This window comes from Alosa alosa, chromosome 22 (genome assembly GCF_017589495.1).
Source record: "Alosa alosa isolate M-15738 ecotype Scorff River chromosome 22, AALO_Geno_1.1, whole genome shotgun sequence".
In the NCBI taxonomy this organism is placed as follows: domain Eukaryota; kingdom Metazoa; phylum Chordata; class Actinopteri; order Clupeiformes; family Clupeidae; genus Alosa; species Alosa alosa.
Window position 1 is genome coordinate 15,947,472 of NC_063210.1, and position 21,858 is coordinate 15,969,329.

A 21,858-nucleotide genomic window follows, 5' to 3' on the forward strand; every position below is an offset into this window, starting at 1 on the left:
TAGATGCCCGTTCACGACCTTATCTGCGTCGCTGTCGTTCAGACGGCCACTTTGTCAAGGGCTCTGACAGGGACTGCACTGGCCTGCAGCAGGACCACTACAGCCCCATCCAACCCTCCCAGGGCTGCCTCCTAACATTAGGCCCAGGCTACGTGATGGGGCTTTTACAAATGAGCTGTAATGGTGCTTGCTCTGCTGCAGCATAAATATTTACACATGCACAACAGGATTAAAAAAAAAAAACATGAATTAACAAATATCACACATACACATACACACAAACACACACGCCCACATGCACAATAAACACACGCACACACACACACAATACTCACAAACACCAACACACACACACATACACCCACACACACTCACACACACACACACACACATGCACACACAAACACACAGAAAAACACAGAAAAACACAAGCCCACATAGGAGAGGGCTTGTGGCGTGCTGATGGATGTCGTGACATGAGGAGTCACATTGTGGCTTTGGCAGGAGTGTAACATCCCACATCTGCTCAACTGTGAGGAAGGAAACAAGGCTGCTTTAAGAGCCTGGCATTGTGTATTGGGTGCAATTTCATCAGAAACACCTCTGTGTCTAGAAAAGGCACTCATGTGGGCTACCGCACTGTACTGAACGTGACAACATATGTATGTGTGTGTGTGTGTGTGCATCCTGTTTCCCCACAGCACTCGTCAAATGTTCTCATTTTATCTTTCCAACTTGATGAGAACCAATGAAGCCAATGCTGAGAGTTAAGTGATGCCTCCGCAGCTGTGTGAAGTGCCACCGAGCCAAGGCCAAGACGCCTTGATGGTGTTTTAAGCCCCCACCGTCGACTTCAAGGCAGCGGTGCGACCATCAACTTCAGGGCCGGCGCTAGGCATTTGGGTGCCCTAAGAACAAATGCTTGGTGGTGCCCCCCACACACACACAGGCTTAGGGTTCATGTGTCATTGTCGGAACATTTACAAATTGAATGTGCAGCTGATATTAGGAAAGTTGATTTAATTGAAAAGCTGGCAGCAAAGGTCTCTCCTGAGTTATCTCCGCCAGATAAAGAGACGATGAGTGTTGAGTTGCAGCTTGCAAAATTAGAAGTAGAAAAGGAACGTATCAAGCAGCGGGCAGCTCAAGAGTCTGCAATGCTGGAGCTCGATAGAGAGCGCATGAGACGCGAGTTTGAATGTCGCCAAAAATAACTTGAACAAGAAAAATCAAAGCTCAAATTAGAAGAACGAAAAGTTGCCAACATGGAAGCAGAAAGAGCTTTTGATTTGAGTAGAAGCATTCGTTTGGTCCCTCACTTTAGTGAAAAAGAGGTTGACGTTTTCTTTTTGTCTTTTGAAAAATTGGCAAATAGTTTGAAGTGGCCGAGAGACAAATGGCCTCTCCTTGTTCAAGGTGTGTTTACAGGGAGGGCTCTGGAGGTTTATGTTGCGCAGGATGCCTCACAGTCAGCGTCCTATGATTCTGTTAAGGCTGCTGTTCTATCGGCATATGAGTTGTCACCAGAGGTTTACAGGCAACGTTTTCGTAACCTCAATAAGAACCTCAAGAAACCTCAATCTGACCAGACGCATATAGAATATGCTAGAGAAAATGAGATAGCATTTGATAAGTGGGTTCGTTCTAAGAACATTGGACAGGATTATGAGCGCCTAAAACAGCTCATTCTCCTAGAGGATTTCAAAAACAGTGTGTCCTTTGAAGTAAAAAATTATCTTGAAGATCAAAAGGCTGATGATATTAAGAAAGCAGCGGTTTTGGCAGATGACTTCGAACTTACCCATCAGCACACTTCAAGGGGTACATAAAGGCCCAATGTTTTCAAGTCCCAGTTGGGTAGGGGGCCAGAGAATGGCTCCCAGAAGCCCTCATTGGTGGCTAAAGTATCTAGGATTGATTAACAGCAAGTGGCTGTACGTACAGATGACCTTGTTTGTTTTTATTGTGGCAAAAAGGGTCACAAAAAGGCAGAATGTAAAGTCTTTCTGAACAAGCGCATGGGAAAACATACTGGTAAAAAAAATCTACTTCTGTCAGGAAGGTGTGATGAGAGTTCTTTGGGTGAGAAGGACATGTTGGGGATGTATCACTGTAGGTGGGCAAGAATAGTCTGTGGTTGTCCTGCGAGACACAGGTGCGGCCCAGTCCTTGTGGGTGGCAGATAATGGTGCTCTTCCTCCATCTAGTTCTTTGAGAATGTGTGCCCTCATCCAAGGTGTAAACAGTGATGTAGGAGAATTTAAAGCAGTCCCTCTCCACCAGGTTCATTTACAGTCGTCTTTAGTGACTGGGGTGGTTGAGGTTGGAGTGATAGCAAGTTTACCGATTCCTGGAGTTACGTTCGTGCTAGGAAATGATCTGGCGGGTGAACGAGTATCTGTAACTCCATTGATTGCTGAGGTTCCTGTGGAGTCCCCAGAGACTGAAGCATTACAGGAAGAGTTTCCTGCAGTTTTCCCCACTGGGGTAGTAACTCGCTCGCAATCTCGTGACACCCATGGTGTGTTTAATGAGGTAGAGGAAGAAACATCTGAGTTAGGGGTAATACTTGTGGGGACTTTCTTTGCAGAGAACTCTCAGTGTGACCAGAAGTTTAGTCGTGGTGATCTAATAAGAGAACAGAGAGGTGATCCTGTCATTATTGACATTTTGAGCCAGGCAGGGACTCTTGAGGACCTGTCGGGTGAAGCAGTGGGTTTTTATATACTGCATGATGTCCTAATGAGGAAATGGAGGGATCCTGGGTGTTCTGCTGCAGAGGAGTGGAGAGTTTACCATCAGATTGTTCTTCCTCCCTGTTATAGAGAAGAGATTGTGAGATTAGCCCATGAAATTCCAACTTCAGGGCACCTAGGTATAAATAAGACCAAAGCAAAAGTAATGAGACATTTTTATTGGCCAAATCTACGTAAAGATGTGGTGGAATTTTGTAAGACCTGCCATGAATGTCAGGTGGGAGGAAAGCCCAATCAAACTATTCCTCCAGCCCCGCTAGTTCCAATTCCAGCTTTTGGAGAGCCATTCAGTCGTGTTTTGACAGACTGTGTTGGCCCGTTACCAAAAACAAAGCGGGAGTATCAGTATTTGCTGACCGTGATGGATGTTTCCACACGTTTTCTTGAGGCTTTTCCCCTCCGTAATATCAGTGCCAAGTCAGTCTTAGATTGTCTTTTGAAGTTCTTTACACAGTTTGGACTACCTAGAGAGATACAGTCAGATCAGGGCTCAAATTTTATGTCTGGCGTTTTTCAGGCTGTGATGCGAGAATTAGGAGTGGATCATTTTAAGTCTTCCACTTATCACCCGCAGTCACAGGGAGCCTTGGAAAGGCACCACCAGACTCTAAAGACCGTGATTAGAGCCTACTGTATTGGTCAAGCAGAGGAGTGGGATAAGAGTATTCCTTTTCTGTTGTTTGCAATAAGGGATTCAGTGTGTGAGTCGACAGGATTCAGTCCGTTTGAATTAGTGTATGGTCATGAGGTGCGAGGTCAATTGAAGCTTGTTAAAGAGAAGTTTTTAACGGAAGCTTCTGATGGAAATGTGCTTGACTATGTGTCTGAGTTTAAGGAGCGTCTTAGATCGGCGTGCACCATAGCCAAGAGTCACCTGCAGTCCTCTCAGAGGAAAATTAAGGATCGCTTTGATCGTAAGGCTGTTGCTAGGAGGTTTGAGGTTGGCGATAAGGTGTTGCTTCTTTTGCCTGTGAGGGATGATCCCCTCCAAGCTCACTTCCGCGGGCCTTATACGATCAAAGAAAAGTTGAGTGATGTTAATTATGTTGTGCATACTCCAGACAGGAGAAAGTTTACCCGTTTGTGCCATGTTAACATGCTCAAGAGATACTATGAACGTGGGTCAGTTCCAGTCGCCCCAGTGTGTGTTGTTCATGTGGATGAGCCTGAGGAAGCTGATCCGTGTGAGATGGCTCCCCTGGAAGCCAGGCTGTCCTCGGAAGGAGGACAAAGAACCGCGTGGGTTCTTCCGCGAGAAGGCAGCGGCCCTGAGAACAGTCCCCGTGAGACGAGGTAAGCTCCATCTACCTGGGGAATCTGTCTGGTGCCGTTTCTTTTGGTTTTGGCTTGTTTACATACACTCACGCACACAACATACACACACAAACACTTAGTGTTGCTCCCGTTTCCCTCCACACACATGTTTACGGGGGTTTGACGAGCCGGGAGGGTTAACTGGGACATAACAACAGCCAAATAATCTTCCACCAAAACAAACTCAAACTCAAAACAAACTGAATCAAAGCAAATGTGTGTCATTGTGAATGTGACTAGGGGCACACATTATTGGTCATACCCTGACAATTATTCCGCAATTTAAGTGATCAAAACAGTATTTGGACAGATTTTTCAGAACGTCATTATAATGGGCCCTGCTGCTGAGCATGGAGCACCTGGGAGGATTTTAAACGAGCGAAGCGCAGTGGCGGAACATTCTAGCACGCGCGTCATCCCGGAGCCTCCCCGGCCAGGCAGCGTGACGCACCTGCATTTCGAGCATCAGGCCTCTCAGCATTTCCATTTCCACCTCGTGAGTCATCCCATCTCCAAACACGGCGGAAGATTTTGGATGGAAGGTCTCCTTGGAACGGTCTCCTGCCACTAACTCTGTGGTTTCCACACTGGTATCCGTCCCCAACACTTTTCAATTATTTTCGTACAGAGGGAGGGAAACCTATTAAGTACGAGGCAAAAGTTGTTTAAAAAACGGCCAGACATCAGGTACCGTGGTCAATATCCAGGACTCCTCTCTGGGCTTGTGGCTTTTATGGCTGCAATAGGCTGTTTGGATTCTAACTGACCGGTTTGGGGGGGGTTTGTTCGTGCCAGAGAGAGAGAGAGATCCCGGGAGTAGCCCCCGCTGCTCTGACACGAGCGCAGCGCTAACTCAACCAAAGGGAGGACATGAAAGGCACAGCGTGTTGACGGCCTCCGCGTTTCTGTAAACACATTTAAAAAGTGGCCTGCGTCAAAGCACAGAGTAAAATAAATTCAGTCAGGCGACAGCAGACCCTCACCCCTGTCATGTAATATCAACCAAACTGAATCGGAATTTTGAATCTAAAACCCAAAGTGAATCGGCATTCTGAGTCTGATCCGGGTGACCATGTAGGGAGACCAATATATATTGACCCTCTGCTTTGAAGTATATCAGACCAGTACCCGTACATTTTTACAGTATTTCACTGATTTTTTTTTTATTTTAGTTATGTGAGCAGGCACAGACAAACAGATGGACAGATGGATGAATGGGCCCAATGACCCTACCGGGGGCGAGGGCAACATGGCATTGGGACAATTATCTTGTTTTTAATTAGTGTTGCTACTGTGTTTTGAGGTCGAACAGCTTATTAACTTTGCCAAAAAGTTAATTACAATGCAACATATTGAAACATAACAGGAATTATTATATATTGCAATATTGTGACATTTAGTTAGTCTTCTTCTATCACGATCTCACCATGATAGGGGGAAGTTAGGACAATTCTAAGGGCCCAGCACTGACAGAGGACCCACAGAGAGCCCCCATAATACTACATAAGATTGGGGGGCCCAGAATTATTGTCTGTCATAGGGCCCAAATTATCTAGCAGCGCCCCTGCCATGCTATGTCTTTTTATGTTAATTTTGACCCCTTTGGATCTGATGGACTCTGATGTGGTGTTTGACAAACAGTGAATCTTTCCAAACTAAATTACCCACATAAAGTATCTATCTATCTATCTATCTATCTATCTATCTATCTATCTATCTATCTATCTATCTATCTATCTATCTATCTATCTATCTAAAGAGGATGTTTTGCGAGTTAACTACACCAGTCCGTGCCTGAAGCCCAGTCAATCGCCACATAAATCCTTTTGTCGGAGCTCCAACTGCACTGAACCGCACTGAACAACTCAAATGAATTTAGTGGAGATGCCTTTTGGGTGTTGTTGTTTTATCAGAGCCCAATAATAACTATTGGAGGCAGGAGAAGTTAGGAGTTGGTGGTGGGGGTGGGGAGCGCGGAGCGCCACAGAAAAGAACACACAGACCTCCAGGGCCAAGCACAACAGACGCCAGCGAATCAGTGAACTCATCACCACCACCGCCACCACCACCGCCGCGCTACCAGGCACCTTGACCCCCATGCTCACCAACCATGCAGGGCCTCTTTGTTTTCTAAGGCCAACAAATGAGTTTCTTTTTCTTGTTGTTGTTCTTTCCAATTCAGTTAGCTCATCTCCTTCTGTGTTATTTTCTTTCTTAAACTCACTTAAACCGTCACACAAGAACTTAAGGCCAAACAGAGAGCCCTCTGAGAAACTAGAGTATAAGATCGAGAAATGGTAAAGGCATCTAGAAAGATTTTTATTCTTAAACATAAGTTTATAACACTATTTAGAAACACATTATGTAAGGGATAATGCCCGACGAGGTGTCCATTATCAGAAATAAATGGACGACGCAGAGGCCATTTATTTCTGATAATGGACGCATCGAAGGGCATTATACCGTTTATACCATGGTCACTTACAAAATAATTAAATATGAAATCAATTATTAATCCTAAATGAGTTTTAGAGCTAAAATCGTTAGTTTTTTCAGCTGTTTACAGTTGATTCCATTGTTGCGAAGCCTGCCTCCAGGCTCAACCGTCACCCTACTATCGTTGTTATAGTTACCATTCATAAGCATTGATATGGAATGGCGATTAAACTTTTTTTACCAGATCTACTTCATAGGTGTAGTATATCACTTTTTAAACGACACCCTTTTCAACCTAGACCATGGTATAATTGTATATCAATCTGAGGATGTAGTTACGCCAATCACTTTGTGTGACATCTGTTGCTGTTGTTTGTTTATTGGTATATGGAATGAATGTCCAAATCGTGGAATCAAGACAAACTCAAACTAGATCTCAGATCAGAATGAGAGCAGAAGTATAAAATAAAATGGCAGCTTGAAACTAAATCCATTTCAAAGTAAAACTTACAAAGTAAACTCATTTCAAAGCCACCGTAAACACACTATGAGTCTCTCTTGTTCGGCAGGGTCTGAACAACTAACCCCCTCCCCATCCACAACAAATCAATCCAATCTGGCCATTAAGCGAGCGGCTCTCTTTCTTCCGCCTGCTTTCCCTGCCATTGGCGTAGTGGACGGTCTAGCATGCCAGAGCAGTAGGGAGCAGTTCAGATGAATTCCAGCAAAGAGCTTCCAACGATCCAACTGTGCCAGTTTGAACATAGAGAGGACTGACCTCAATACCACACAGAGTGTGTTTGTGTTTGAGCGTGCGTGGGTGTGTGCATGCGTGTGTGTGTGTGTGTGTGTGTGTGTGTGTAGGTGTGTGTGTGTGTGTGTGCGTGCATATGTGTCTGTGTGTTTGCGTGTGTGTGTCAGAGACCTGCTATGGCAATAAGAAAACCCGGTTGATAAATTGGGACCTGCTAGTAGCATTGCTTACTCACAAGCCAATGGCGAAAGAGACTCGGTGACAGCCGGTAGTGAGCGGAAAGTTGACACTCAGAAAGTCAACAAAATGATCTTCACTGTGTCCACTCAGAACACTGAATACTCAACAGAATACTGATGAGGCTCTGATGAGGCAGCAATGAATTGGTATCAAACGCTCTCTCTCTCTCTCTCTCACTCTCGTTCTCACACTCTCTCTCTCTCTCACACACACACTCTCACTCTCTCACACACACTATCTCTCTTTCTCTCACTCTCTCTCTCCCTCTCTCTCTAGCGCTCGCTCACACACTCTGTCATTCTCTGACTCTCTCACAAATACACACACACAAAATACACAGACATGCCTATGTGCACACAAACAAACACAAAGCCAAAGTCAAAGACATACACACACTCACACACACCAAACGATTGCCAAAGGCATGCAAGCACGTACGCACTCATACGCATGCATGCATACGTACACACACACACACACACACACACACACACACACACACACACACACACACACACACACACACACACACACACACACACACTCATAGCACAGCTGTGGGTGAAGTTTGTTATTCATACCCAAGATATACTCACGCCTGTAAAACAAAGATTTAAGTGAGGCTCTCTCTGCCGAGGCCGTGTTCATGTAAACATTTACATGGCGGACAGCTTCTTGACTGAGATGGACGTCCAGATAATTGCCTTTTTAGTTAAGCCCTATTTTCAGCACCGGGACCTCTTAGAAGAGGATGACCACACACACACACACACACACACGCTACATTATCAGATGGTGATTGTAACCCATTCACACCCACAGACATGCCTCCCTATTTTCAAATGTGCTACTCAAAACCCTTTTTTCTCTCCACCTGACAGGAGGCGACGGCTTCAAACCACAGTCATAGAGCCAAACACACAGCAAACGAGTCCCCCCACTAGCCACGCACATGCCCAGGCTCCCACTAGACTAAATGTTTGGACGTTTCACAGAAATAATGGCTGCAAAAGGGGTCACGTCCATTTAGGCCCCTGCTGAGAAGGCCCCTCTCTTCTCCACTGGGTTCCAGCACAAACTGGAAAGCCTGCACCGAATCTGGAATTTCCTGTAAGGATCGAGTGATGCCGGTGCGCTAAGATGACAGAGAAATGGCTGGTGTTCAATCTAATTTGAATTGGCCAGCTTGTTATGTTTTTTGGGAAATGACACTGAGGATTAAAGCAAGTTATTGATTAAAGCAACACTATGTAGTTTCTTTTTTTATCTGAACAGCTTTGATTTCAGCTTCAATGACAGCTTCAATCCCTGTCATTTCCGATTGCCATTACACACGGAGCACCTAGTATTGCCCTATGTATCTTTATTGTACAGTACAGGTAGATGACCCTTTACATCAGTTCTTTAGATGGTGGTATTTCATGTTTAGCCTGGCGTATAGGTGCTGTTACAGGATATTGCATTCCATACTGTAGATTGGTGTAGCAACATCACTTTTGCAGTGACACAATTGCACACCCAAACACATTCACATGGACACAATCACACACTGGAATACTTTCATGCTTACACAATGACACACGCAAACGGACACACATGTCTAAGTTCCATGACGCCCGTGAGGGCCTCCAGTTTCCCGCATTCACAGGAGAAAACCATCACACACAAATTTCCCTGTGGCCTCCACATTCCAATTCACGACTGAGTCAGCTCTTCATCCACTATTGCCACACACACACAATATATATATATATATATATATATATATATATATATATATATATATATATATATATATATATATATATATATATATATATACAGTCTGATACTAAAATAACTTAACCTCTCAGACACACACACACACGCACACACATTTTCTCTCTCCCTCTCCCTTTCTTACTTTCTCTTGATATCTGACTTTCTATCTATTTCTTTCACACACAAAACACACACACACACACACACACACACACACAAACACACACACACATTTTCTCTCTCTCTCTACCTTTCTTACTTTCTCTTGATATCTGTCTTTCTATCTGTTTCGTTAAAGGACAAGTTCGGTATTTTACACTTAAAGCCCTGTTTTCAGATAGTTTATGATTAAATAGAACGTTTAAGATTGAAATTTGGACACATACTGCTGTCCTGAGAATTTTCGCCCCCCCCCTCCTCCACAACGCTGCATAGGTGCACTGGAACAATCCTTCCTAAAACGCATTCAAATTTAGTTTACAAAGACGTGAAACTCACCGAGTGATCAGGGGTGTTCGCTGATATGCTCACACAAAAATCGCTGCAAAAGATGCTTTCCAACAGGTGTTTTACCATGCGTTGTAAAACTGTGGAGCTATTTTTCCAAACGCCTCACATCCGTACATTCTTCCGTTGAGAGCTTGAATAATAGACACTCCAGACCAGTTGGTGGCGATAATGCACCTTACACCGTCTTGCAAATTACAAGCAAACCACTGGCATTTCATTGAATACACAGAAGAAGCAGAAGATCGCTGTCTTGAAGTATTTTGCAACAGACAGCTAAAAATGAGGCGATTTTGTGCAGTTCCGAATTGCGGGAAAATTCATAGCAAAAAAAGTTGTCACAGACTTCAGACAAGTTGTGGCTGGAATTTCTGGGGTTGGATGTGAGCACACCTGTTGAGAATCTGCAGAAAACTGATCACTGTGTCTCTGCGGTCTGCATTCTACTGAACTTCGCTGGAGGTCGAAAGAAATCGCCCAAAAAGCTCTTTCGCCTGAGAAATACAGCGGTTCCCACATTACCTCCTGGGACGACAGAGTTGGAAGAACTTGGGGTAAGGTTGACATTTTGTAACATAACGTTTGTAACAGGCGGAAAATGAACTTATTTGTTATGTCCATAAACTGTCATGTTCACATCATAAGCCTAAACCTAGCCTACATGAATAATTTGGCTACATGATTTTGTACGTTTACTATTTTTTTGGCTGTGGAACTTTCATGATGAAAACGTAATGATTCAAAGTCAAAGTCAGCTTTATTGTCAATTTCTTCACATGTTCCAGACATACAAAGAGATCGAAATTACGTTTCTCACTATCCCACGGTGAAGACAAGACATATTTGACCAATTTTAAGTCCACAGACAAACATAACATTCAAGTAAACAAAAAAGTAAGTAAATAAGTAAATAAGAGGGCACATATAGTAATAATGAAAAAATAAGAGCAGCAAAATTTTGTTGAAATTGTGCATAGACAGTCAATAAAATACTAGTGCAAATACTGTAAAATACTATAAAATACTGTTTGACCTAAGTAATAAAGAAAGTGGCATAGTGGTGCAAGTTATGTAAGAGCAGCAGAAGTGTTGTGTTTTCAGGACAACAACACCAAGTTGTAAAGTGTACAAGTTGTAAAGTGTACAAGTGTGCAAGTGTTCAAGTGTTCAGGTGGAGTAGTGCAGGCGGCCATTGTGGGTCCAATGTCCAGGATGTTATGTAGCTGAGGGTGGAGGGGGGAGAGGAGGGAGAGAGTTCAGCATCCTTACAGCTTGGTGTATGAAGCTGTTAGTGAGTCTGGTAGGGAGCCAAGAGGCTTCTGTACCTCTTCCCAGAGGGCAGTAGATCAAACAGATTGTGAGCGGGGTGACTTGCATCACTCACAATTTTGGTCGCTTTAAGGGTGAGGTGGGTGGTGTAAATGTCCTTCAGGGAGGGGAGTGAAGCACCAATGATCCTTCCAGCTGTGTTCACTATGCGCTGCAGGGCTTTCCTGTTGTATTCAGTGCAGCTTCCGCCCCACACGTAGGCTATCATTCACATCGTGCAAGTTCCAAGGCATTTTAGCATTAGCCATGGTTGGACGTGACAAAAATTTGGATAGCGTAGTAGCCTACGATACCGCGACTGCATAAGACTACAGAAAGAATACACACAACCCCATATCCGTTTCCGGCAGCGGAGTAATACCGTACCTCACAGCACATCCAATACAAGTCAATAGAGTTGGACAAAAACTACGATAAAACCTGTTGGAAAGAATCTTTTGCAGCGATTTTTGTGTGATCATATCAGTGAACACCCCTGACCACTCGGTGAGTTTCACGTCTTTGTAAACGAAAGTTTAATGCGTTTTAGGAAGGATTGTTCCAGTGCACCTATGCAGCGTTGTGGAGGAGGGGGGGGCGCTACCACAGAAACCGAAAATTCTCAGGACAGCACCATGTGTCCAAATTTCAATCTTAAACATTCTATTTAATCATAAACTATCGGAAAACAGGGCTTTAAGTGTAAAATACCGAACTTGTCCTTTAATACACACAAAACAACACACACACACACACACACACACACACACACACACATATTTACCTTCCATCACATAAACCAAAGAGCCCACATCCCCCTCCTTGATGATGCAACTCTCTTTGCCATACTCGACGGGATACATGCAGTCCACGATCTCCTGGATCTGAGACATCTCCAGGTTTTTCATGAAGTCGTTGTCCAAGATGGCCTCCTTGATCAGCTCTTTAGACCTGTGAACAGAACAGGAAGTTAGAGTTGAAATATTGACAGTGGAAAAGGTCATTTTATGGTTGATTGCAGGTGGTTAAAGGGTGGATCAGTGCAATGAAAGATAACACTTCCTCCAGCACTCAGGCTAAATCCATGTTCTGTTTTGGTCTGAACAGAATCCACAAACATCTGGAAATGATGAGGTTAAAACACATGTTCCCTTCCTGCAGAGGTGAAAAAGTACAGCTTCAGAGTAAAAGTCCCATATCTGTGCCAACCCTTCACTTAAACCAACTGATTCTAATTAGCACAACTCTTCAACCAGGTAGATCAGCTAATTAGTGAGATCACCTGTGTTAAGTGCACAGGTAGAACCAATACATGATTGGATTTTTACTTTTTTTAACTTAATTTTTTCTGCCTTCCTGATTGGACCTTGTCAGTCAGTCAGATGTTTCTTGACTCCTCATGACTCTAGACTTCTACTACTAGCCTGCCAGCGGTGAATGCAACATTGAGACTGAAATGCAAGCTTTACTAGCCTTGCTGTCTTTGGTAGCATCTGTAATACAGTTAAAATATGCATTTGACAATAGGCTACTGACAATTGCGTGAATGGTCATGTGATTTGTGCAAAAGGTCATGTGATCTAGGCTAACCCTATACTTCGCTCAGTACACTGCTAGTGTGCACTGACCGCTTACATCCAAGTGCACACTTATCGATGGTTTAGTATTTTCTCAATATCTGCACTACATACTAAAACTAAGTATCTGAAGTGTGCAAGTAGGCGTTTTGAGACACAGTCTAACTCTAACCCTAATACTACTATTTGTACCAAGGCTCTTCTCTTTTCCAATGCATGACTGTGACTGGAGATCCCCACATACAAATACTATCATACACAAATGCTAAAAATACAGTAACACACACACACACACACACACACACACACACACACACACACAATTCTTAAACACAACAACAGAATATCCCATTTAGGAGGAAGCACACTGCAGCGCACACTACTGTAATCTGTTCAAAACCCCTATCTCCTCCTTGTGTTTCCCTTCCATTATATTAGATGGGTGGTGATTTGACAAAGAGGCCCTTGGGTGCTTCACACACATTATGACACATCATAACAGGAAACAAAGTGGTGCCGGCCTTTGCTCCACGACGATTTGAGATGGAACATCTGTTCCGCGTCTTCCAAAGTCAGTTACACAAGCACCAGCCACCCAGGAGGAGGCCCTGGGGGATCCTGGGAGACTATACAGATATAGTGTGTTAGCGATGCACCGTTAGCGGCACTCGAACAGTAATATCTAATATTGTATGCTAATGTCCTCCGGTGAGATCTGATCTCTGATCTGTGCGGCTGTATCAGCTAATGAAACGCTCTGCTCACAAATTAAACTCTGAGTACGTGTCTTGGTTGTTTCAATTGTGTTCCTAATCCGGTTTCTCTCTTTTGTCACGCGCAGCAGTCACTGTCTGACAACCCATCTAAGCCCTGAGACTTTGAATTATAGCTTAACATTTATCTTGTGGGTGTCTAGAACAAAAAAAAAAAACACCAGTTGCAAAATCCAGTGTAATTAGGTACAAATAAATGGTGGCTGAGCAGGTTGCTAGGATACCTCAGAATATACTTAACATGGCTTCACAACTAATACTATAAAAAAAACATGATCTCATCCAGCCACTCCAGGAAAGGAAATATTTACACAATAGTTAAATAAAAATACTTCTATACATACAAACACTAGTAATAATGACCTATCTTGGTTTTTAAAGTTAAATGTTATGTACATACACAAGGGTCTCACAGCGACTGTTAAACTGCTAGTGAAGCATCCTCTGGGTGAGCACAATCACAGTCGCAGTTGGATCACAACCGATGCCATTCTGCGGCACTGCAGACTGGTATTGCAAGACCTCTTTGGCTGGCACACTGGTCCATTTCAGGCAGGACTGGCCACTGCAGTGATAAGCCTAGCAAGAGCCTTTCGTCCTGTTCTACCTCACGTAGTGGAAAGCAAAGATTCTAAATCGGAGCTCTGTTCTAGAAACTTTGGTGGAAAGCCCAGGGATGTATCATCACAGAGGCACATGGAGGGATTAGTCCAACCTGGACAGCGGGACATACTGTATTCACATTTACTGTGTTTGCTGATTAGCGACTCTTGTGTAAGTTTCTTGTGCTAGCTAGACTTTGGGAAACAAACTTCATTGCCTAAAAACATCTGATGCCAGCTGACTAAAGCTAAAGTCCTCTAAGGCCTATTAGCCCCTTAGCATTCATGAACTAATTCATTTTATGACTCAGAGATACAAAAATCCAGGCATCTTGAGAGGCTGTGGAATCATTTTAAAAAGTCTCAGATGACTCAGATAATTTCAAATTATAATCGATTTTAGCTTTTAGCAGCAGAAGGAAAATGGAGGCGAACGGATAGCAACAGATGGTAAAATTAAAAGCTAACACAGTGAACACACAGAGAGAGGCATAATGTGATCTGTGCAATGTGGTATAATCTTGCATATTACAGGGCCACATCTTAGAATCAGAATCAGAATTGTTTAATGGCAAAACGGGATTTGACTGGGGAAAATGACTAGTCCTGCAGTAAGCACATACAGTAAGCATTTAAATAGGTAGGCTTAAACACATCTATATAAAGTAAAGTAATTAAGTCAAGAACAAAAACAAATACCCAAGCCAAGCATGTGTTTTCAGTCTTCATTGACCTGATGTTGACCTGAGTCAGGCCTACCTCATAAAACACTCTCATGCGTCATTGGCTGATCCTGAGAGATAACACAACGGCGTACAGACGGGTTCCTGTATACAGTTTTCTCAATCCTTCATAAAGCTCCACATCTACAGACCAAATCTATCAGACCATCTACTATCCAAAGCTGCTTTTTATATACTGACAAAATATTGCTTTCCTGGCAAATGGGGTGAGAGTCACTACTTTTGAGTTGAATTGGGGGAAATGGGGAAGCAGTTACAAGAACCTAAGGCAATGTGGCATACATAGACTACTGTTGATCAGCATGTTATTCATTATAACAGAGAGACAGAGAGAGAGAAAGAGAGACAGATGAGAAAGAGAGAGAATGAGAGAGAGAGAGATTCCCCACTGTCCCATGATAAATCTGGAGTTTGTATGTTTTGTCAGTGGCTATAATCTCACTTGAGAAACATGGGACTTCTGCCAATGCAAAGCCTGACTGTTGTTCTGTAAGAGTCTTTGACAAATTGCACAACCTGGAACACACACACACACACACACACACACAAACACACACACACACACACACACACACACACACACACACACACACACACACACACACACACACACACACACACACACACACACACACACACACACACAAACACACACACACACACACACACACACGCACACACACACACACACACACACACACACTCAACTCAGTAGCCAGAGCTCAGCACATAATATGAATCATATTTATGATTTAAAATAAATAACACCCCCCTGTAGCAATAAGCCCTGGCTTGTAGCAGAACTGGAGTAACATGAAACATGCACTGTCAAAATCACCCCCATAACCTGGCCATACTGGGAACAAAGGAGCAGGTGTTTGAAGCAGCCCAACAGGAACATAACTCAAAAATGCCCTCTGGTTTAAGACTGATCTTTTAGATCTATAGATCTACATTAGCTTACTGTTGCTGCTAGCGGGTCAAAAAAGAACGAGTCAAACAGCAACATAAAAGGACAAATGTTCCAAGGTGTGTGAGTCGGGGGTCCTGATGTTTTATTTGATTAACATTGAAAGCTTTGATGCTTCGTCCATTACTTTAACAGACCTCGGTTTTAATATGTACCACTTCGATGTAGAGACGGGTTGAGAGATGACTCACATGACAGCCGTTTTCGTTTTTTTTACAGCCCAAATTTGCATATCCCACAATTTCCCTACTTGAGACAAGAATAGACACCTTCACAGTGCACTTCACTTAGGCATAATGTATGAGGAAAGGTTCCGTTGTGACCTGTGTGATGTTTGTGACCTGTGTGCCACAATATGAGAAACAAATAGTAAGATGGAACAGAGAGAGATAAACAGAGAGATTTTATCAGACGATTTCCCCTTTCCCTTTCTCACTACTTTTGATTTTCAATTCTGCAGATTCAGGACACCACAATGAGAGGAGAAGCAAATACATTTGCAAGAGACCACCTCACCACCACTTGCCCCTAACCTGCGATCACATCACAGTCCTGGATCGCATGCCAGGCTCACACCATAGACGTCAAACCCAAGCGGCCACAGAGCCAATGAGCAAGTTTTATGGCTCTCTTCTTCCCTCATCAGCTTCTTCCTGGAGAGAGCAGCCAGTAGAAGGGTGTAAAAGAAAACACGCGCCACGGGCAGCACTCTGAGGGTGACATGTCATGCCCTCGCATTTTTGCATGGCAAATCTACCAGCACATCCCCACTCTCGTTTATCAGCACACCTCGGGAGAAATCATTCGCCTAAGTCCTCTTCCTCCTCCTCCTCCTCCTCATCATCTTCCTCATCCCTCCTCTTCCTCCTCCTCCTCCTCATCATCTTCATCTTCCTCATAATCTTCTTAATCCTCCTCTTCCTCCTTCTCCTCCTCCTCCTCCTCCTCATCATCTTCCTCTTCCTCCTTCTCTTCTTCTTCCTCCTCCTCCTCTTCCTCTTCCTCCTACACATCATCTTCCTCATCCTTCTCCTCTTCTTCCTCCTCTTCCTCCTACACATCATCTTCCTCATCCTCCTTCTCCTCTTCTTTATCATCCTCTTCCACCTCCTTATCATCTTCCTCATCCTCCTTCTCTTCCTCTTCCTCCTACACATCATCTTCCTCATCCTCCTTCTCCTCTTCTTTATCATCCTCTTCCACCTCCTCATCATCTTCCTCATCCTCCTTCTCTTCCTCTTCCTCCTACACATCATCTTCCTCATCCTTCTCCTCTTCTTCCTCCTCTTCCTCCTCCTCATCATCTTCCTCATCCTCCTTCTCCTCTTCTTCCTCCTCCTTCTCTTTCTCCGCCACACTCAGGGGCTGCGAGCTCGCACCATCAAGGAAGCCCAATTTTCAATCGCCATGGTTACGGCGGGGCTTCGGCTGAGCGGCTAGCATATTACCGGTTACAATTTCCATGTTGCTGTGAGGGTATTTCCCCGCTGGGTTGAGCATGCCACTGCAAGGTAATGACAGGTAATAAAGGCTGAAGGGGGGCGTAGGGACAGGGGGGTTAGAGGTGTAATTTATTGGAATCCTTACGCAACTCTGGATGATTGAAAAATAATATTGTGGGACTTGACAGCCCAATTTTACTGGCGTGCTGGCCTACAATGTTGTTCTTATGGATCTGCCCGCATGTAGGGTAAACACAAACGGGTGTCAACAACCAGAAAAATGATTTCACCTCAAACCACTTACATTTCAGCCATAATCATATCATATTTTTGTCAGAATAGACAAGCACAAAATGGAAAATGATGAAAAGTGAGTTTTTTTTCTCTTCAGGTGCACTGTAAAAACATCTGCGACAAGCCCGTTTTATGCTAAAGTCTAAGTTTCATTCCGATTCAGACTTCATCAATTCCAGAGTAAAAGTGAATAACTACTATCAGTGACAAGAAGCTCTCACTGTGTCTCGGAAGTGTCAAACACTTTCAACAGGTTGGTTTTAAAATTGCTTGAAATAAAGTGCGTAAAAGTGAATGCAATGACAGTGTGCATACACATTCATACCAATGGTGAGCTTTAGTCAATTAGTCAATCAATTTGTTCAAGCAATTAAAGAAATCACTAAAATGCATTTGTTTAGAATCCACTTAAAATTTGGGTGTATTTTTTTTTTTTTTTGGGGGTTGCTGCTGTGGTGCAACAGGCTATAGCAGCCGTAACATATTTGGGTCCAAGTGCCCAGGTTAGTGTCCGACCTGCATCATTTCCCGATCCCTCCCCATCTGTCTCTCCCACTTGCTTCCTGTATCTATCTTCACTGTCTTGTCACAACAAAGGCAAAAAGCCCAAAAAATATACTTAAATAAAAAAAATTGGGTGTACTCACATAAACACACACACACCCTTCACTGCCACACTCTCCAATCTAATGACAATCTGCAGGGATAACTCATTAGTTCTCTGAGGAGAGCTGAGGATGTTGGGGGTGGTGTGGTGTGTGGTGTGGTCTGAGCGGCACTGCCTGGTGGAGTTTTCGTGTGTGCGTGTGTGTGCATTTGTGTATGTGTGTGGTGGAGGACACAGATTAATGAAAAGTCTTCATCATCATCAGAGCATCATTAGCGCATCCCAGCAGGTTTTTGAGGAATCCTGATGCGATGTACGGCCAGCTGGACGCCTGCTTGGGGGAAGCACTTCAACAACCACAGCGGCCATCTCTACATCTCCACCCATGTGCAGCACTCTCACCATTAAACTTCTCCTTCTTCTTCCCCAAGTGCTCTCTGTCTTTGTCCCTCTCACCCCCAACAAACACACACGCACCACTGGACTGCCCCCGCCTTTCTAATGTCTTCTCTTTTGTTTGAGAAGATTTATCTTGCTCTAGGCTCAAGCTGTTAAACAAGGATTGCCATAAAAGGAAAAATATGCTGCCTTTATAAAAGGGAGGCTGTGTGAGGAAGCATTCCGTTGAACTTTACATGGGCCTGGTCAAGACAGGCAAGAATACACCCCCCCCCCCAAAAAAAAAAAAACACCCCACCCCATGCGCCACCCAACACAAATACAGAAAACAGTGGACTCACACACACTTGAGTGGATTTCATTACTTGACAACGTGGTGGATGACAAGGGAGTGTGTGGGAGAAAGAGAAGACTGGTGCAGACATAGAAAGAGAGAGAGTGAGAGGGAGAGAAAGAGAGAGAGAAAGAAAGTGTGTGTGTGAGAGAGAAATCGAGCGAAGCTTCATACACTCATCCTATTAGTCGGAGTGCCAGGCACTGCTGAGAGCGTCTCTCGTCTTCTCAGCAGCCGGCTCTGAGAGTCTCAAGGCTACACAAGTAAGAGGAACAGTGAGTGGGTGGGGGAGACGAAAACTGTCATAAATAGGCGACTGGGCCCCAAAAATAGAGCTGCACAGAACTCTCTTCTTGTCCCATGGGGTCCCGGATACCGAGACGGAACTCCCGAGACCTTGTTCAACACTACTGATATATATGTGGGCGTATATTCCAAACCAGATATTGGTTGGTTTTTGTTTTTGTTTATATGTTGTTTCATGCTTTTTTTTCCTTCTTCTGTTCAGAGCCACCAAAATTGAGTGGGCTTATAATAATAAGCACTGAATTAGAGATGGATATAATTAATTTGAGTTGTTATGTAACCCTCTCCATAACAGACAGGGCACTGGTAAGTGTGAGGGACTGTGACTGATAGTTGATGCTTCCAGCTGTGCTTGATTAAAATGACAGCATGGAGACACCTCATGAGTTAAAAGTCCACAGTCAAATAAAAACTGAGTTATATTTATGAGTGAGGGGAAAAGGCGCCGGTGAATAAGAAGCAGATGATGAACTTCTGCCTGCATTCCTCAAGCTTCCAGACTCTGACCAAAGAATTAAATAACACCGTATTCAACCACAAAAGCACGCTATTGAAAAATTCAACTCACATTTTTTTCTCAAGAAATGGTTGCACTCAACAGGACAATCTAATCACACTGTCCCAGACAGCAACACTACATACAATACATGTGGTTTCAACACGCCTGGCCCTATTCTTTGCTCTTCAGACTGAATACTGTTCAGTAAATGTAATATTTTATAATCTACATAAACAAAGTGTAACAGTTGACTGCCCTTTCCCACCTCGATGCAGCACATTGACCCTGATTAATGGTCTTCATTCCAGCTTTGAACATCAGCTAGCTTCCGTGACAGTGACTGATGTTTTTCTTCATATCTGCCACTTACGAAACCACACACAGGCAGCATGTACTTTATCAGCCACAGATTAATGACCGCACTTCAAAGTGTACTGCACTGAAGAACAGTGCTCAACTGGAAATTATATCAGTTGTTCACATACTACGGTACAAATAAGGCTTGATGATGACTCTGGGCATAAAGTTGATAAATAGTATGTCACTTAATTAAATGAACAGAGATGACACTGATGAATATTCCTACTATGTTGCGAGGGTCATTCATATTTACACTGAAGCACATAACTAAATAATTATCAAAATTCAAAAGCCAAATCCAGCTCTCAAGTCTTCCAGCCTCAACTGAGCCTTTGTTTTTGTCATGTGCAAACACACACTACTCCTGAAGTAGGGCTAATGCAACAAGTCCCAGCATTCCTGATGGACTGCATGGAGTCCAAATATGTTCACATGACGTCAGCTTCTGGTTCTCCCACTACACTACACTAACACTGTCACAACCAGTCACATTATGCAGACTCTGGAGTTATGCTGACAGTCTATAAATTACCTGTACAGAAGCTGGTTAATTGTAACTGACGTGTCTAATTTTCAGTTAATATGTGATCATGTGTCTGACATGTAATTCGTCTCCAAAGAACACACACACCGATCAAATCAATTGGGGAGTGTATAATTTGCTCTCTAAAGGGAATGTGCAGGCTTTCGTGAAATCTCTGTTTGTATAACGGCTTACTGGTATTATAAGGCACAAACACTGTGATTAGGAATGCAATTTGCAAAGACAGAGGTCGCGTTTCAATGTGCGCAACGGGCACCTGAGCGAATAAGACCTTGGGTAGGTCAGACACCTACTGAGGACTCTTCGGGTAGAAGGGAAGGGTGACGTGACTGAGATCTTGAATGTCAAAGGCGGTAGGCTCGGCGGATATGGCTTGTCTCTTCGTCCGTTGCTGTTCCTGCAGAACGCTCTGCTTGTGGACTTGTTGAGTGGCCGGTCGGATGACGGAACGGTACTTATCCAGTTCGTTTTGCAGCTTTTGTATCAATTCGTCTTTTTGGTCAAGCTCTAGCTCCAACTCATCAATGAGCGCGTCTCGCTGCCTCAACTCCTCGATTTTCTCCTGCAGCGCGTACTGGAGATCGCGTAAAGTGCCCATAGCTCCTTCGGATTTCTCAGGGGCCAGCAAAGTTATTTCAGAATCCTCACGCAGTGGCATAAAATCACCGGAAAGGCTTCTTTTAAAAAAAAAGGAACCGCGGTGGCGAAATGCCTTGCTTTGTGGAAGCGTCTAACTGCTTGGCAAAAGAAGGAAAGGAAGTAGAGCTCTTTTCAGTGACGCTCCAAAAAATGCTCAGTGGCTTCCTATCAAGTAGAAAAAAATGGGTGGACAGAAGTTTCACGAAGCATTCATCCTCTCAACTACGTCAGTCGCCACTGGCTGGAGACGCGAGTGTCACGCAGGATGCCGAAGCTCAGAACACCGGCTTATAGCAAGTTCCAAGCTCCGCTCAATTGTGCGCGCAGCCAATAAGACAGCGCGAACACACCTATAACGGGAAACAGAATCGAAGGAGCGTATCACTCTCATCAGAGGCAGCCCTATAAAGACGACCCTACTGTAGATTGGGGGGTATCACGGATGGATTGACGCAAGAATATAAAAATGCCTCAATTACTAATTGTGGCTGTCAACAAGCAATAATAAGAATATTTTTGCTTGTAAGTATTTATATCCCCAGAAGCACTTGCAAGTTATTGGGGATTGGTGTATTGGAATAGTGGAGGGAAAAGAACAGAAAATAATTGTCAATGTTTATTAGAAAGGGGTAAGAGAGGAGTGAAGAATTGTAATCCTGAGATTTGATTGTATACATGTCACTGTGCTATGTC

At 43.8% G+C, this 21,858-nt stretch overlaps 1 protein-coding gene across 2 annotated transcripts in view; it reads right to left on the reverse strand.

Moving 5' to 3' along the window:
• Positions 1-21,858, reverse strand: part of prkg1b (protein kinase cGMP-dependent 1b) — a 145,567-nt gene that overhangs the window by 120,092 nt on the left and 3,617 nt on the right. The window contains exons 1-2 of one of the 2 annotated variants that reach the window (XM_048233583.1): positions 20,820-21,329; positions 11,861-12,027 (exon numbers count right to left, since the gene is read on the reverse strand). In XM_048233583.1, coding sequence (XP_048089540.1) covers positions 11,861-12,027; positions 20,820-21,184 — 532 coding nt within the window. In that variant the 5' untranslated portion in view covers positions 21,185-21,329. Of the gene's footprint in view, positions 1-11,860; positions 12,028-20,819; positions 21,330-21,858 lie in introns of those variants that run through there. The other variant, XM_048233584.1, reaches the window with a different exon arrangement.